This window comes from Canis lupus, chromosome 8 (genome assembly GCF_011100685.1).
Source record: "Canis lupus familiaris isolate Mischka breed German Shepherd chromosome 8, alternate assembly UU_Cfam_GSD_1.0, whole genome shotgun sequence".
Taxonomy (NCBI): domain Eukaryota; kingdom Metazoa; phylum Chordata; class Mammalia; order Carnivora; family Canidae; genus Canis; species Canis lupus.
Window position 1 is genome coordinate 29,079,552 of NC_049229.1, and position 19,330 is coordinate 29,098,881.

At 32.7% G+C, this 19,330-nt stretch overlaps 1 protein-coding gene across 1 annotated transcript in view; it reads left to right on the forward strand.

The window, feature by feature from the left end:
• GPR137C (G protein-coupled receptor 137C) overlaps positions 1–19,330 on the forward strand; it is a 65,134-nt gene that overhangs the window by 42,584 nt on the left and 3,220 nt on the right. The window contains exons 4-6 of the mRNA XM_038544722.1: positions 16,421–16,570; positions 18,447–18,572; positions 18,767–18,885. Of these exons, the coding sequence (XP_038400650.1) occupies positions 16,421–16,570; positions 18,447–18,572; positions 18,767–18,885 (395 nt within the window). The remainder of the gene's footprint in view (positions 1–16,420; positions 16,571–18,446; positions 18,573–18,766; positions 18,886–19,330) is intronic.

Sequence of the window (19,330 nt, forward strand, 5' to 3'; positions counted from 1 at the left end):
ATCAGTTTTACCCTCTGTTTGACTGTCTATGCATATAAATCTGGCCTACTACACAATATAGAATTTCTGTACTCCAGGTTCTTGAAATAAACTCTCAACTGTTAAATTCAAAAGCTTCATTCCAGAAAGGTTACCTGAAGAAATGTCTAGTCTTTCCATCTCCCTGTCTATTCTACATTTTATCTTTAGTCCAGTCCAGACGTTTTATACTTAAGATTACATTGTACCATGGATAGAATTAATTGTCTGTTCTAACCTATACTTTGACATCATGCTTTGGCCTGTACTAAGAAATATGTAAGAAACATTTATCTTGAAAGCCACTATTGTGTAATGTTCTTGAGGATATTGTCTACACAGTGTTGTGCAGAAAATATCTTTTTCTCCAGTTCAGTACCAGGTAAAACAATATTGATTAAATCCTTCTTTTCTCTGGCCACTATGCCATTCAGAAGCAAATATGTGGCTCACCTCTATATCAATCATAGATGACCTTATGATATCCACTTTGGGTTCTGGCTCTATCTCTAGTTATATTTCATTTTTTTATTCCCCATCACCATCACACACATACATATTCCTGTATATTTTTTTATTTTGTATTCTTCTCTGTAACTACTTCAAATTCTCCTTGGTGAATGAGGGTGGTATAAATAAAAAATATGATATTGTCTTATATCTTTGGATATGTTTATATCTTTTTTCAGATATATTAATTTTAATTAATTTGGAAAGGCCTTAGTGAGAGACAATGTATCATAGTGATGAAGAGCCGGAAACCTGAGATCAAAGAAATAAGACCATAAATCTCATCTCCTGTTTACTGGCTATGTGGCATTAGACAAGTAACAGTATCTCTAAGCTTCACTCAGCTGATCTGTAAAATGAAAATAATGATAGTGTTGATCTGATAGGTTATATAGAGTTTTTAGGTATGTAGTTTTAGATATATATACTGTACAGTATAGATATATATAGTATATCTAAATATTAGATATATTTAGATATAGTATATCTTAAAACTCTATGCTATTAGAGTAAGAATAGTATCTTCTAATTAATCTAAGGATTAAGTGAAATTTTATGTAAGGCATTAGTATAATGCCTAGCATTTGAGAAATGCTTATAAATATTAGCTATTATGATCTAACATGTACTAAGGAATGGTAATGTACTTTTGGGAAGTTCTTGAATATCTGAAATTGTTGGCAAAATTTATCTAGAGAGAGGTCCTATATACGTAATCAATCCTCAAAAGGAACAGAGATCCAGAAAAAAATAAGAATCATTGAAGAAATGAATTTCTCTTTAAATATTTAATTTTAATTTTAATGTGACTCCACCTAATTTATGTACCATTCCACACAGATTTTGATAAGGGTTGAAGTCTAACAGGTTACATGTTATCTAATTTTTAACTAGCTTCCCTTTCAAATTTTTAGAACAAATACTACTGAAATTATGTAATGGCATTTTTAATCATAGGTATTTTTGTTCTGAAATGTGCTGTATCTTTTATTACAACTTTTTTCTTTATTTGCATGGTCATGAAATATGATGCTATCTTAACTTTTTATCTATTGCAAACATTTTAAGTGTGTCTCATTAGTTTAAACAAGATAGAGTTGTTGGGTCTTTTTTTTTTTTTTTTTTTTTTTACAAATCCTTTATATGGTAAACAGTTAATATTTATTGACATGATTGTGTGTTAGTATTGGTCTCCCATTAGGTTTTTTTATTGCTGTTTTCTTTGCCTTCATTTCTATGATTTCTGTGCTACATTTGAATTTATTTAATTTTTGTCAGAATTATAACTTAACATTATTAAATTATTATTTATCATTAAAATGCATAATGATGGGGCTCCTAGGTGGGACAGTTGGTTTAATGTCCAGCTCTTTATTTTGGCTCAGGTTGTGATCTTAGGGTGATGAGATCGAGCCCTCATTGGGCTCTGGGCTCCAGGCTCTGGGCTTTGGGCTCAGGGTGGAGTCTACTTAAGACTCTCTCCCTCTTGACTCCTGGACGGCTCAGCGGTTGAGCGTCTGCCTTCAGCTTAGGGCATGATCCCAGTGTCCCGGGATCAAGTCCCAAATGGGGCTTCCTGAATGAAGCCTGCTTCTCCCTCTGCCTATGTTTCTGCCTCTCTCTCTCTCTCTCTCTCTCTCTCTCTCATGAATAAATGGATAAAATCTTAAAAAAAAAAAAGACTCTCTCTCTCTCCATTTATCCCTGCCCCCAGATTGCACTCATGCTCTCTCTCTCAAATAAATCTTCTAAAAAATAAATAAAATGCATACTGATAAAATTATTTTTATTCTAATATTCCTTTCCATTTCAGAAAAATAAGAATATTTATAATAACATAGAACATAAAAAAAGAACATAGAACATATACCATTTTTAATGGACAAAATAACTTACCAGCACAAAAATTTTTAAACTAATGTTGAGGGATCCCTGGGTGGCTCAGCGGTTTAGCGCCTGCCTTTGGCCCAGGGCGCGGTCCTGAAGTCCCAGGATCGAGTCCCGAGTCAGGCTCCCGGCATGGAGCCTGCTTCTCCCTCCTCCCGTGTCTCTGCCTCTCTCTCTCTCTCTCTGTCTATCATAAATAAATAAATAAATCTTTAAATCTTTAAATAAATAAATAAATAAACTAATGTTGATGTTTACTCCCTGTAATGACAGGTTGGTATTATCTGTATAAAAGACCACTCAAAGACAAGGTGGGAATAAAAGTTAAGCTTTTAGGTTTATATCTCTGGTCAGGGATATGCTCAATATTATATCTAGGTAAGAGTGTAAAAGGAATCATTGTCTGATACTTAATATCAGATCAGCTTATCTCCCAGCCCAGCCAGCCATTTGCAAATAATGGATTCTCTCTCTCTCTCTCCTGAATTCCTAAGTTTTAATTACTATGTAAACCTTTCTGTCCAATGTTCACTCAACCCTTTATGCATATTAATTTAATATATTGGAATAGAAAACAGCATCAACATCTTGCAGAGACACAGTGACTTTCGATTTCACTGATATTTCTGATCTTTCATACAGACGAACTGATCCTCTAAGACCAAAGCAGTGGTTTGTGGTAATTTAAGCCATAAAGAAATAGTCTAAAATACTATGAGTGTCTTTCTTCCACCATCCTGAAATATGATTTAACCCAAATTTGGGGAGCACGATGGCAGAGAAATAGAGGCTGCACCATCCTTTGTAATAGATATGATTACCACCTTCCCAATATTTTGCTCTAATTTCTCTCCTGAATTATAAGGATTTACTCTATCATCTTAAGATGAGGCACTTCTTTACTTTACTCCCTTCATTTTTCCAGTTCTTTTATACCCCAAGTCTTACTTCCTATTATGTTACTTCCACCACATACTTGTCCCATTTTTAAAAATCCATAGGAGCCAGAGATCTAATTTCATGGTCTTTGCAACATGAAACTATTTTTGAAACTCTTCAGAGTTTATAATCATCAAAATTCACTTGACCCTTGAACAACAAAGGGATTGGGGGCACTACCCACTGCACGGTTTAAAATCCATGTGCAAATGGGTGCCTGGGTGGCTCAGTTGGTTAAGTGGCTGACTCTTGATTTTGGTTCAGGTCATGATCTCAGGGTCCTGGGATTGAACCCCATGTAGGGGATCCATGCTCAGCGAGGAATCTGCTTGAGATTCTCTCTCCCTCTCCCTCTGCCTCTTCCTCCACTCATTGTATCTTTCAAATAAATAAATAAATCTTTTTTAAAAATTAAAATCCACATATAATTTTGGCTCCCCCAAAACATCTTCTAATATCATTGTATTTTTTAAGTATAGTGGACACACTGACTCCCCCAAAACTTAACTATTAATAACCTACTATTGAGTAGAAGCCTTACCAATAATATAAACAGTTAAACACATACTTTGTATATGTATTATATACTGCTATAATAAAGTAAACTAGAGGGGGAAATGTTATTAAGAAAATCATAAGGAAGGGGTGCCCACGTGGCTCAGTTGTTTAACTGTCTTTGGCTCAGGTCATTATCCTGGGGTCCTGGGATTAAGCACCAAATCGGGCCTCCTTGCTCAGCAGGAAGTCTGCTTCTCTTGCTCCCTCTGACCCTCCCCCTTGCTTGTGCTCTCACTTGTGTGCACGCTCTCTCTCTCTCTCTCTCTCAAATAAATAAATAATCTTTTTAAAAAATCACAAGGAAGAGAAAATATATTTACAATACTATATAATATTAAAACAAAAAAATCTGTGTTTAAGTAGACCCATACAGTTCAAACCTGTTGTTCAAGGATCAACTGTATATTTTTTTCAACTGTATATTTTTTAATTTACTAATTGCTATTCCTTTGTTTTCTTATTGTTGATGCTTAGTTTGGTATTTTAATTTCAAAATGGAAATAGCATTTGTGAGATGATTTCAAAAAAATATATGTAGGATTTTGCTTCTGGTAATGACTTAGAAGCTTCTATTGGACAAACCTTCCACAGATAGCAGTGATAAATTCTGGACAAAATATAAAAAGCACTGAAGGCACTGGAGAACAACCACTTAGAAGAAGGAAATGACACTGAGTAAGTTTCCTGTTTTTTACAGCTTCTAGCCTGAGGGAAGTTCTCATCCATGGGGCAGCCAAAACTTGAAGAGAAAACCTCTGTTTTACTTGCCTGAAGAATCAGAAGACAAAATTCAAGTAATTACCACATATGGAAAGTGAGTGGGGAATTTCAGGAAGAAGACAGCCAGAGAGAGGAAGACACAAATTTTGATGATAAATTCAGCCTAATTATAATCTAATACCTAAACTACACATTAGCAGGACAGAATTCAAGAGCCACAGTTAAGGATATTTCAGCTCTCCATGCTTAGGGGTAGTTTGGTATTTGAGTCTAGCAAAGTTAATTTTTGCTTAAAAAAAAAAAAAAGAAAAGAAAAATAAGTACTTTCAGAAGAGTATAACAGAATCCAGACTCTTTAAAATACATCATTCACAAGGTCCAGAATACAATTCAAGGTTATTGGGTATATGAGGAAACAGGAAAAATACAACTCATGCTCAAAAAGCAATCATTGGAGGCAATCTCCCTTCCAGATGACTTAGATGTTCACCATATCAGACAGAGATTTTATAGTATGCTTAAATATGCTCAAGGAAAATATGCTTTGATAAATAAGTCAATAGAAATCTTAGGAGAAATAAAAACTATTAAAAGAAATTGAAGAATTAAGAAGCACAATATTTAAAATTAAAAAGTCATCAGTTGGGCTTAACAGCAGATAGGAGATGAAAGAAGAAAAAGTCAATGAACTTAAAACAACAAAGTATCCAATTTGAAAAACAGAGGAGGGTGAGGGGAAGATGATAATAAAATGAACAGAATCTCAGGACCTAAGTATGTGCTAGGGGAATCCCCAAAGGAAAAGAGAAAATGACATTGGAAAAAATATTTGAAGAAATAATGATTGAAATTTTCCGCTTTTGATGAAAGACATAAATTTACAATTTTATGAAGTTCAGCAACCCCAATCAGGATAAATATAAAGAAAATATTAAAAAAGAAAGAAAAAAAAGAAAGAAAAAGAAAAGAAAGAAAAAAAAAGAAAGAAAAAGAAAAGAAAGAAAAGAAAAGAAAAGAAAAGAAAAGAAAAGAAAAGAAAAGAAAAGAAAAGAAAAAAAAGATCATTGCCTAGGTTCATTATAATCAAAGTGCTTAAAACCAAAAATAAAAAGTAAATCTTGAGAACAGAGAAAACTGACACATAGATAAAAGAACATTGATTCAAATGATCAACTACTTCTCATCAGAAATAAAGGAGGCCAGAAGATGTGGAAACATCTTTTACATGCTGAAGGAAAAATGTGGTTAACTCTGAAATCTATATCCAATCAAAATATAAAGAATATAAATCAATCAAATCCAATCAAAATATAGAGAATATAAAGAATGATGAAAAATAAAAGCATCTTCCAATAGAACTAAGAGGGTTAGTTACCAACAGACCTGAATTACAAGAAATGTTAAGAAAATTCTACAGACTGAAGGGAAATAAAGTCAGCTTGAATTTCATCTGTCCAGGAAGGAATGAAGAACACAGGAAATAGTAAATATGTGGGTAAATATAATTTCTTAATTTCTAAAAAAGAAATATGACTGGGCAAAGCAAAACTTATAATGTGAGGCTTACATATGTACATATATAATTCTCTATATAGTATATATAACAACCATAGCAACTACAGAATAAAGGACAGGCAATAAATGCATCCATATGGTTGCAAATTTCTTACATTTTCTGTCAGGTGGTATGATATTAACAGACTGTGAAAAGTTAAGGATATATCTTATCATCTCTAGAGTAGTAGTTCTCAAACTTTGTGATCTCAAGACCCCATTACAACCCTGAAAATTATTGAGAACCCCAAAGAGCTATTGTTTACATAAATTATATCTACTTATATATACATTGTTAGAAATAAAAATTGAGAAATTCAAAAAATATTTGTTTATTCACTTAAAATAACAATAATAAATCCAGTATAGCATGTTTTTATGAAAAATAATTGTATTTTCCAAATCAAAATAAATTAGAAGATCAACATTGTTTTACATTTTGCAGATATCTTTAATTTCTGACTTAATGGAAGACAGTTGGATTTTCATGTTTGCTTCTGCATTCAATCTGTTGTGGTATGTCCTTTAGGTTGAAGTATATGAAGAAAATCCTCACACATATATGTAGTTGAAAAATGGAGGAGAATTTTAATAACCTTTTCAGATAATTGTGATATTCTTCTTTAATACTATACCAAAAATCTGAAGTGGAGGTTTCTTGAAGGTTAGTTGCCATGTGAAATCTAAAACCATATTAGTGAACTTTCTGTACTACCATTTGTCTCTCTTGCTGTTTGAAAGATGGTGTAGCATCGTGCATTGATCATTGGAAGATACTGGTCACAGATTTTCAAAATGATGATACATTTCATTGAATATTCTAATTCATGTTTGTTAATATCACCTCCAACCTCATCAGAAAGGTGTTTAAGTTTTCAGAAGCTGCCATCCCAGTCTTATCATGAACATAAGTGCTTACAAGTTTTCAAAAATTCTAATTTTAATTTGAAATATATATTTCACCATTGTCAATAGTGTCATATATTTTCCTTGAAGTGACAGACTCATTTCATTTATTTTCAAAAGAATATATATCCAGTAACCAAGTGTGAATAACCATTGTTTGTCTTTCATAGTTGTCTGTTAAGTAAAAAATGGTGTTCTGAGGAAAAAAATGGCTACTTCGGCTCACAAGTCAAACAACCACATAAGTGCTTTTACTCAAGACAGCCACAATACCTCAGCATGCAGTAGAATTGCTTTAAGTGTATGTCTCATCTCATCACACAGAATGTTAAATAGACACAAACTCTGGGGTTGGTAATTAAAATTTTCAGTGCTTCATCAAGGATATTCTTAAGTGAAACTTTTTTTTTTTTTTAACTGGGAATGTGACGCAGTAAAGAATACTACACAATTTGGTATCACTGCTTTGATTTGTGCTAAGGCCCAGAAGTTTTAGTTACCATTGCTTTTGCACCATTAGTGAACATATCAACACAAATGACCCACAATAAACAATCAGAAGAGTTTTCAACACTTAGGATATTTCAATCACTTATCTTTCTTCTCCAGATTGCCCTAAAAGAATATCTTCCTGAATGATTAGCTGGTCCTGACACCAAATGAATATGAACAAAATTAGTCCTGCTACATCAGGTTCATTTATTTGTAAGACAAAAATATAAATCTGTAGACAAAATATTAGACTCTTTGTTTTCAGTTAAATCTTTAAATCAGTGAATTTCTGTATTATTGGAAAATGGCAATGTCATAATTTCCTGAATGGACTTCCCATCCAGTAGGCATTCAGCAATGTCAGCTGTGTAAGAATTTACTGGTTTCTCAGCTACTGTGTGTGCTTCATTAGCCAATGTAGTATAATAATGTAGCCTGTGAAATGTTTGAATGACTTTTTCATTTCTGGTTTGGAAAGTTATAAAAACAATTTTTGGTATTTTAAAACCACACCTGCATTTAAATTTTCCATTCCTTTTGCTTTTAAACTCTGAATGATTGGTCTCAAGATGATGCTGTAGCCTCATTGGGCCATATACTATTCAAAACGTTTCCGTCATAGAAGACACAATAAGGTAAATTATTAACATTTGCAAAGCCTATTGAAAGATAATTTTCATTACATTTTATTTGATGAAACAAAACAGAAATCAATTTCATCCAGTTCCTTTGAGGTAGATTCCTTTCTTTATTGAGTCATAGAATTCTAATCACTTTCATCTTTTTCAGCATCTTAGAGGTAAACAGAGATGTGTGTTGAGAAAGATATTTTTTATTGTGATAGAATATAAATATTATTTTTTAAGTGTACAGTTCAGTGGCATTAAGTATATTCATACTGTTGTGCAACCATCAACACTATGTATCTCCAGAACATTTCATTATCCCATACTGAAGCTCTATATCCATTAAAAATTAATTCCCCATTCTTAAGCCAATAATTCATTAATATGAAAAAATATTTTTTCATTTTAGAGTAATATATGATTAATTTATAAAACGAGTTTAACATCAAATTTAAAGTTTTTTAAGTTTTTTGAAGAAAGTTCTTAAATATTGTAAAACAAATCTATCAGGAGTACCAATTCTTGTACTTCCATGGAGATACAAGGATTTCAAAATAACCACTTATTGGGTGATAATGAGGTTTCAGCAGATACAGCAGGTATAACCAAAGAAACCTAGTAAGAACCCAGTAAAAGTAAAAGAACAAGCTAAATTAATCTCTGAAAATGCACCTATTTATACGCTAATACTATTATAATAGGAATTCGAGAAAACACAAGAATACACATGCACACAAAGTGTTGACATCACTTAGTCTGGAAAACTCTGTTGTACATTCAAAAGAGAATTACAGTACAATAGGTAAATAACATCTCAGTGTCTTTGTTAAATCATTTTTTTAAGTCATTTTGATTTTGGTCTTTAAGGTCCCTTGACCACACTTTAAGAACTACTGCCCTAGAGCAACCATTTAAGGCAAAAACAAAAACTAGTGAAGAATAGTTAAAAATCCAAAAGATAAATGAAATTCTAAAAAATATTAAATTAACCCAAAAGAACACAGGACATAAGAGATAGAGGAAAAACAAACAAGACCAACAACAAAACACAAAAGGGACAAGCAGAAAAACAGTAAAATATAAGGTCTAAATCCAAACATATCACCAATTATATTCAACGTTAATGGACCAAACATTCCCATTAAAAAGTAGAGACTGTCAAAATGGCACTTTAAATATAAAAAAAGATACAGCTATCAAAAATAGACAGAAACTACGCTGCATTCAGTATGCATAAAAGGCCCTCTAACATCAGATAAAATAGACTTAAAGACAGAATATTACCAGATATAAAGATACCTTTCATCAGGAAGCAAAGAATATAACCAAATATAAAGAGGTACATTTAATCAGAAAGAGATAAAAATTATAAATATGGGCATTAAGGAAGGCAGGTTTTGTGATGAGCACTGGGTGTTATATGCAACTGATGAATCATTGAACTCTACATCTGAAATTAATGATGTACTACTATATGTTGGCTAATTGAATTTAAATTTTAAAAATTATAAATATGCACATGAAGCCAAAACGGTAGGGAATAAAGTAGAAAAAAGATTTACCAAATAGGAAGAAATAGTGGAGGTGGGGAATCTATACAATTATAGTTGGAGATTTTAATGCCCCACCCTCAACAATTGAAAACAAAGTATCAGTACAAAAACTCTGAACGACATTATCAACCCCTGAGTTAATTGACTCTCAGTAACTGGAGAATACACATTCTTTTCAACTGAGCATGGAAATGGTCATCAAAATAAACCATACAGTGGACCATAAGACAAGTATCAATACATTCAAAAGAGTTGGATTCAGAGTGTTCTCTTGCCATAATGCAGTTAAATATCAATAACATTATGATATCTAAAATTCCAAATTATATAATTCCAAATTATACAACATAGTTCTAAATAACTCGTGGGAAAAGGAAGAAATCACAAGGGAAATTAGAAAATATTTCATATAGAAGAATAATGAAATACAATATACCAAGAATTGTAGGATGTTGCTCAAAATAGTGCTTGAAGAGAAAAAATATATCCTTAAATGCTATATATTAGAATAGAAGAAAGATACAAAATTGTAACCTAAGACTTCACCTTAGAAACTACAAGGGGAAACTAGGACAAAGTTAATTTAGAAAAGTAGGCAAAATAAGTGGAAGGATGCAATAATAAAGATAAGAATAGAAATCAGTGAAACAGAAAATAACAATAAAGAAATTAAAGCCAAAAGTTAATTTTGTGAATAGATCGACAAATTTTGTGTACAGGAAAAAGCAGAGTGAAAAAACAAACTGCCAATACCATGAATAAAAGAGAGAATATCACTATAGATATTACTAGGCATTAAAAGAAAAATGAAGGAATATTATGAACAACTCTGCGTGAGCAAATTTGACAACTTAAAGGAAATGGACAAGTTGCTTTAAAAATACAACTTAAAAAAAATACAACTTAACAAATTGTTAGAAGACAAAATATAAAATCTGAATAACCCTGTGCTTATTAAGGAAATTTAATTTGTTATCAGAAATTTCCCTCAAAGAAAACTGTTTGGTTCAGATGGTTTCACTAGTTAATTTTATCAAATACTTAAAGAAAAAATAATACTAATATTAAACAGATTCTTTTGAAAAAAAAAAGAAGGAACACTTTCTGATATATTTAATGAGGACAGCATTACTGTGATACCAAACTTGACAAAGATATTACAAAACAAAAATCACAAACTAGTGTCCTTTATACTTAAAGATGCAGAATCTAAGCAACATATAAAAAGGATAATAAATCATGACCAAGAAGAGTTTATCCCAGGAATGCAAAATAGGTTTAATGTTTGAAAATCAATCAATTTAATTCACTACATTCCGAGAAGAGAATAAAACAAATAGCAATTTGAATAGCTGTAGAAAATACATTTGACAAAATTCAGACCCTCCTTGATTTAAAACAACAAACAGAATATAGAATATTAGGAATATTCCTCGATCTGATAAAAGGCATCTATAAAAAATATACAATGAAATCATACTTAAAGTATTGTTTTGTCCCTAGGGTTGGGAACAAAGCAAGGATGCTCCTTCTCACTATTTCTACTCAATATTCCAAGAAAAAAAATTTTTTAAGTATAAAATTGGAAATAAAAAAGTAAAACTCTTTAATTGCAGACAACAGAATTGCTTTGGTAGAACATCTTAAATAACTATATATTTAAATAAATAACTACTTGATAACTACTAGAACTTATGAGTGAATGCAGCAGGTTCTCAGGATACAAGTTCAAAATACAAAAATTATATTGTATTTTTATATAAAAATAAATATATGAAAAATAAAAATTAAAAAATATAATAAAATATTGTATTTTTATATATAGCCAAGGCCAGATAATTAGAAGATGAAATTTTTAAAAATACACATTTATATTAGCATAAAAAAACAAAATACTTCAGAACAAATTTTCCAAAATACGATACCTCTATACTGAAAAAACTACAAAATATTGCTGAGAGAAATTAAGATTTAAATCAATGGAGACAATTGCTCATGGATTGGAAGATGCAGTATTGTTAAGATGGCAATTCTTCCCAAAATAATCTACAGATTCAAAGAAATCCTAATCATAACTCTACCATGAGTTTCTTTAAAACAGAAATTGGCAACTTTATTCTAAAATTTATGTGGAAATGAAAAGGACTTAAAAATACTTCTAAAGTAGTACTCTAACAGAACTTTGTGCAATGATGAGAGTATTTTATACCTGCATTATTCAGTGTGGTAACTAGCCATGTGTAACATTTGAGCACTTGAAAGGTAGCTATTGTGACAGAACTGATCATTTAATTTTTAAAAAATTTTAATGCAATTAATTAACATATAGTATATTATTAGTTTTAGAGGTAGAGTTCAGTGATTCATCAGTTGCATATAACACCCAGTGCTCATTACATCATGTGCTCTCCTTACGCCCATCACCCAGAACCCCATCCTCCTACCCACCTCCTCTCCAGCAACCCTCAGTATGTTTCCTGTAGTTAAGAGTCCTTTATAGGGAGTGCCTGGGTGGCACAATTGATAGTGTCAGCCTTTGGCTCGGGTCCTGATCTCAGGGTCCTGACCTCAGGGTCCAATCTCAGAGTCCTGGAATCAGGCCCCACACTGGGCTTCCTGCTTAGTGAAGTGTCTGCTACTCCCTCTCCTCTCTTTCTCTCTTTCTCTCTCCCTCTCCCTCAGCCCCAGCCTCCCCTTCGTGCTCTCTCTTTCGTTCTTTCTCTCTCTCTAAGTAAGTAATTTATTTTAATTTAATATGAATGTAAATACTCACATGTAGCTAATGGCTATTATACTGAATAATGGAGAAGGAAACCCTTAAAAAGCAGGGGACTTACACTACATAGCTTTGAAATTTAGTATAAAGCTACAATAATTAAAACACTGTATGACTGGCATAAAAGAGGCAAACAGATCAATGGAACAGAATAGAAAGCCTAGAAATCAATCCACATTTGTAAGATCTTTTGATTTTTGACAAAAGTACTAAAGCAATCCAAAGGGAAAATGAAAGCTTTTTAACTAATAAGGCTGGAAAAACTGGATATCCATATGAAAGAAAATGAACCCCTAACTCCATCTCAAACTATACCCATACAAAAAAATTTTTAAATGGATCATAGACCTAAAAATAAATGAAAATACTCTAAAGCTTCTAAAAGTAAATACAGAAGAATATTTTTACAACTTGGGTGTAAGCAAAGATGTCTTGGGTCATAGAAAGTAATCAGAAGGAAAAAATTGATAAATTAGACTTAATTAAAAGTTCAACTTTCTCATCCAAAAAAAAGTCTAAGAAAATGCAAAGGCAAACCACAGACTTCAAGAAAATACTTGCAATACGTATTTCTGACAAGGGACTTATTTCCAGCATATATAGAGATCTCCTACAACTCAATTAAAAAAAAAAAAACCAATTTAGAAGTGGTAAAAGATATGAATAGATTTTTCACAAAGAAGATATACAAACGGCTAATAAGCCAAATGCAGTCTTCAGAGAAATGCAGTTTAAAACCAAAATGAGATGCTACTACACATCTACCAGCATGGCTATAATTAGAAAGATTGAAAACCCCTAATGTTCACTAGGATGTGGAGCAACTGGAACTCTCATACTTTATTGGAAGTGTAAAATTGTACATCCATTTTGGAAAAAGATCTGGTAGTTTCCTCTACAGCTGAACTTATACCTACCACATGACCCAGTAATTCCATTCTTAGGCATTTACCACAAAGAAGTGAAAGCACATGCTCACAAAAAGATTTTATAAGAATATTTATAGAAAATGTGCATCAAGAGAAGGAACTGTCATAGAAACAATCTCATGTAATTATACAGTGAAATTAGTATGATTAACTGTCCTGGTTTCTTTGGGGCTGAGAAGTTTTCTGGGATGTGGGACTTTCAGTGCTAAAACTAGGAAACTCTTGAGCAAACCAGAAGGAGTTGGTCATTCTAATTATCTACCTCGGCAATAGAAAGACCAAACTACTGAAATATCCGACAACATGGATGAAGCAGAAAACATGCTGAGTGAAACCACAAGAGTTCATATTCTCTGGTCCCATTTATATGAAGTTCAGAACTAAGTTGTGGTAAAAACAGAAGCAGAAGAGTATACATTTCTGAGGTTTTGGGTGATGGGAAGGGGTGTGAGGGACTTTCTAGAGTGATGATTATATTCTCTGCTTTGGTAGAGATTTGGCTATACTGGTATACACATTTATCAAAACTCAGTGAATGGTAAGTTGAAGTTTCTGCATATCTGTATTTAAAAATACCTGTAAACAAATACTGAACTATAGTCAATGACATGCATACCAATGTGTTAATAATATGCATCCTGGAGTGAGGTGTAACTCATCCTTTGTCTGGAATGGAATTACTGAAAAAGTGGTGTAGGTGTCAGAGATAGAGGAAGGGAGAAAGATACCTTGAGGATTGCTCCTGAGTAGAATTGCCTATTATGACTCTATTCATTTTAGGAAGATTTTCTTTAACTTTTTGACAACAGCTTCCATTTGTTTTGTTTTGTTTTGTAATCCTGTACTTTGCTTGAACAATCTTAATTTGTTTTCTAAATTAGTGGGCTTCTTTCATTGTTATATGTATGTAATCTAGCTGTAATTTTGTTTTATTTTATTAATAGCCTCAGTATTATTGATTCTTTGCTCTTTTCTCACGACTTTTTTAGTTTTTATAGTATTTACAGGTATAAGCAGAGTCTTTCCCTATTATGTCTTTTTAGCAGTCATTTTATTTCTCTGTAAAGTTACTTATGATTATTTTAAAGGAATGGTAATGCTTATAGCATTCTAACTTCTTGATACCTAATGTTTCTTTAATAATATAGTACTTTTAAAATTGGATCTGGATTGGTTTTAGATTAGCTTTTTTATTAACAACTTTTTTGGGGATTCACAAAAATAAAAATGCACACTGTAGAAAATTATAGCCTTGACTTTAGAAAATTTTAGTCTTGCTAGGGTTTATTTATTGTCACATATACTTTTTGTTATGGTAGTGAGTAAGCTCAAAAAAGGTACTCTTTCAACATCTTTCAAGGTATCTTTTATCTTTTAGTTCTTCTTATGTACCTCTAAAATTGTGGTGTTCTTATAAAGAAATCAGTTATAATAATCCTCTTAATCCTACCAAACCCATCATACTCTTCTAAGTATTTTTAATAAACTCTTTCTATCCTGCAATTAAAATTATTATTAATTATTAATTATTAATCTGCCTACAAACATAACTTCAAAAATTCAACATAATTACCCATAATATAAAGAGGAAATAAAAGGAAAGTAATTAACAAATATTTCAATATGTAAATTTTGGGACATGATGTACTAGTCAGATGCTTGTTATCTATACATAGAAACTGAATGGGGAACAAAAAAAAAAAAAAGAAACTGAATGGGAAACTGAATGGGACAACTATAAATACAGATTGTTACAGGGGTATTGTGTTGGTGCCTTACATACCACACACAGTATTGTTGTCAGTTTCATGATTTTCTGAAATATTTGACCATTCTTGATAAAGTTCTGAACAAAACAAAGGAAAAGTTCCCTCAGTTTACATGATATATATGTGTCTGGAAATATTGGCATCTGTTTAAACTATGCAAACATAAATATTATTTATATATAAAACAATTAGGTTTTGGCTCAGATCATTACAAACGGGTTTTTTAGGTCTTCATGAATATCTAAGATGATACTGGAAAGTTATGATGGTCAGAAAGGAATTCTCTCATGTGGAGAACTCTCCTGAGGATTACTGATCATCTAGCATCCCCCACCCTTGTGCGCTAAATGCCATCATTGTGACAACCAGAACATAAACTTTCAAAACACCACATTGGTGTTTTTTGCAATGGGGCTCTTTGGCAATTGTGTCACCTCTCCGAATAATGTTTGTAATGTTTAAGATAAATAGGATTACCAAGGAAACCAATTGTTGAAATACAAACCCCAGGTTACAAATCCCTGTAAAAAAGATGATACTACACTTTTCTCCAGTACATATACTTCAATAGAATGTGAGTACTAAATTGTGAGTGAACTAAATTGTATGGTTTTCTATCTGGGGAAACAATTGAATCCTTGGTATTAAAATATTATGGATTTGAACATGCATTTGAGTGCCTATATCATTTTGTTCTCAACATAATGACGTCATTAAGGGACTAACATCAACTCTTTAATAGAAAGAAGCAAATAACATAGGAGCTTATTTCTATTCTAATTTTGTACCTCATTAGAAATTAAGTGTATGAAATGAAATAACGCTTCTATTTCCCATTCTTTTCTTATTATGACTAAACTACTTCCCTCATTAGTATCAATTTTGCCAACTTATTTGCTCATATATTACTTAAGGGAGTAAGATAACCTTGGCAGGACAAAATCTCCCTCCAGCTGCCATTAGGAAAGTTGACAAATTACTTATTTGTATTAATAGGGTAGTTTAAACACAAATTATTCCAAGAATAGGCATTGTAAAGCAAGATAATCAAGAGTTTATTTCAATAGGTGCTCACTCAGTATTTTCTAAGAGTGCATTGCAAGAGGTGACTGTGTTGTATCTGGATAACAGTTTGTCATGACAAATGTGCAGTTTCATGATGATGAGTTTTTATCTCTTCTAGGGTATGTCTCTGTGCCAGACTGTTGTCGTAGGCTCTGTAGTCATTCTTCTCTACTCTTCAAGAGCATGTTATAATTTAGTGGTGATCACCATATCTCAGGATACATTAGAAAGTCCATTTAATTATGGCTGGGATAATCTTTCAGATAAGGTAAGTAGCTAACTTGTATTGCTAATCAAATAATATAATAATAAAATTAGCCTTAACTAAGGAAACATTTTAAGTGTTTGACTTACAAACACTTATCTCCAGCTACTAACAGTAATCATAAAGTTCTGTGCTCAAAAATCCTCATTTACATGTGTCACTTAAAATCATTCTTCAGAGAGAACTTCAACCAAAGGAGTATTTTCTTTTTCTTTCTTTCTTTCTTTCTTTCTTTCTTTCTTTCTTTCTTTCTTTCTTTCTTTCTTTCTTTCTTTTTTTTTTTGTAGATGATACTAATATTTCCATAAACCTATTGGTCATGAACCTATTTTACTAATTTTTCAAGGATAGTGTTTAAATATCTCTAGCTTAGGTAGCTCAGTGGTTGAGTGCCTTTGGCTCAGGGCCTGGTCCCAAGGTCCTGGGACTGACTCCGGCATCAGGCTGCCTGCGGGGAACCTGCTTCTCCCTCTGCCTATGCCTCTGCCTCTCTCTCTATGTCTCTTATGAATAAATAAATAAAATAAAAATATCTCTAGATAAATAGATTGCCTGTCATTAGCTAGTGAATATGGGTATGTTTTTAATTTGTGAGGATGGAGTTTATTCTCTCAAACCCGAGACCTACATATAACCTAAATATTTGGTTTGGTTTTAGATATTTAAGGGATTTTTATGAAAATTGTATATTATCAGTCATGATAATGGGAGAGCATTCATAGCTCCTTGGGTATCCAGCTGTTTGCTGTAGTAATTCCCAGTATTCTATCATATTTAACTTCCCAGCATTCTCCATCCCCTTCCTAAGAAGTGCAATTTGACATAGCTACGTGTCATGTCTTTGTATTAAACTTTGTACTGACTTTAAGGCATTCTGGAATATCGTTTTATCAGAATTTCAGTTACCTTTCTAAAGAAAACAGATTTTTCCCCCTTCTCCAAGGAAAGGAATTTTGTTTTTTTTTATTTTTTATTTATTTATGATAGTCAGAGAGAGAGAGAGAGAGAGAGAGAGAGAGAGAAGCAGAGACACAGGCAGAGGGAGAAGCAGGCTCCATGCACCGGGAGCCGGATGTGGGATTCGATCCTGGATCTCCAGGATCACGCCCTAGGCCAAAGGCAGGCGCCAAACCGCTGCGCCACCTAGGGATCCCGGAAAGGAATTTTCTTATGTAGTTCCAGGTAGCAGATTCTCTTCACTCCTTTTGCCATTTCTCTCTCCCAACATCTAGTAGAATAAAAGCAAATTCAATATGAAGTTGAGGCCCAAAAGCATATGTTTAAATAACAGCAGAGCTGAGCAACTTAACATGTGTCATTTCTCTACAGATGTAACTCAGTAAATGCTATGTAGTATGTTACCTAAGTAGTAGCTAGAACCAGTAGTTTCTTTTTTTCAAATATTTTTTTTAAATTTTTATTTATTTATGATAGAGAGAGAGAGAGAGAGAGAGAGAGGCAGGCTCCATGCACCGGGAGCCCGATGTGGGATTTGATCCCAGGTCTCCAGGATCGCGCCCTGGGCCAAAGACAGGCACTAAACCGCTGCGCCACCCAGGGATCCCCCAGTAGTTTCTTTTTAACTGTCTTTAGACTATGCAGCCTAAAAATGAGATCACTCCAACTTATTGATATATTAAAATATTTTCATAAATTGATGATTGAAAAAGTTAATAGCTTTTTATTCTATTTAACATCAAAGCATTTTTATGTCCTTTAAAGGATATGAAACCACTAAATATGGAAAATGAATTTAGAGATTTATGTGCCTATGGTTAATGTGTTTTAACTTACCCTACCTGAGGCAAATTAATTGTGGCAGGTGACTGCTTATACATAAAACAGATTTAAAAATTGCTCTATCATACTCTGTTTACAGGCTCATATAGAAGACATAAGTGGAGAAGAGTATATAGTATTTGGAATGGTCCTCTTTCTATGGGAACATGTGCCAGCATGGTCAGTGGTACTCTTTTTCCGGGCGCAGAGATTAAACCAGAATTTGGTATGATATCATAATATTCCCCAGTGCCTGTTTCCCTTATTTTTAAAAATAATGGAACATTAAAAATAATAATAATGAAACATTTATGTTGATTTTCTCTTTTGGGGAAAGTTTAAGACTAAAAAGCATTATAGATCTCAGCCTCCTTTCTTAAAAAGTAAATCTTCATATGTTATCTAATACTTTGTTCACAGGCACCTGCTGGCATGATAAATAGTCACAATTATAGTTCCAGAGCTTACTTTTTCGACAATCCAAGACGATACGATAGTGATGATGACTTGCCAAGACTGGGAAGTTCAAGAGAAGGAAGGTAGATATACTAGATTAGTACTGAATAGATTGGAAAGAACAAATGTAAGCTTTAACCCAAATATGAAAAAAGGGGATTTGGTGACAAATGTCAATAAATAAGATCACTTAAACTGGATTTTAGAAAAGTAGATGTTACATCCGTAGTGGGGACCTGTACTATAAAGAATTATCATCTAACTCTAAGCCTATGCATTACCTTTATTTGAGAAATACATTTGGACATAAAATGGTACCATCTCATTTCAGAATTCCATGTTTGTTCAAAGCTGGCAGAGCTTGGTGAGCAGGGAAGGAATACAATTAGCATGATTATGTTTCCTTATCTATAGTGCTATTCAAAACCCACTGAGAAACCCTACATGAAACTCTGGGGAAGCTGAGGTGCCACAGGAAAACGTGTGTCCTTCTTACTCTAAAACCATTCTCAGTTCATTTGGACAGTT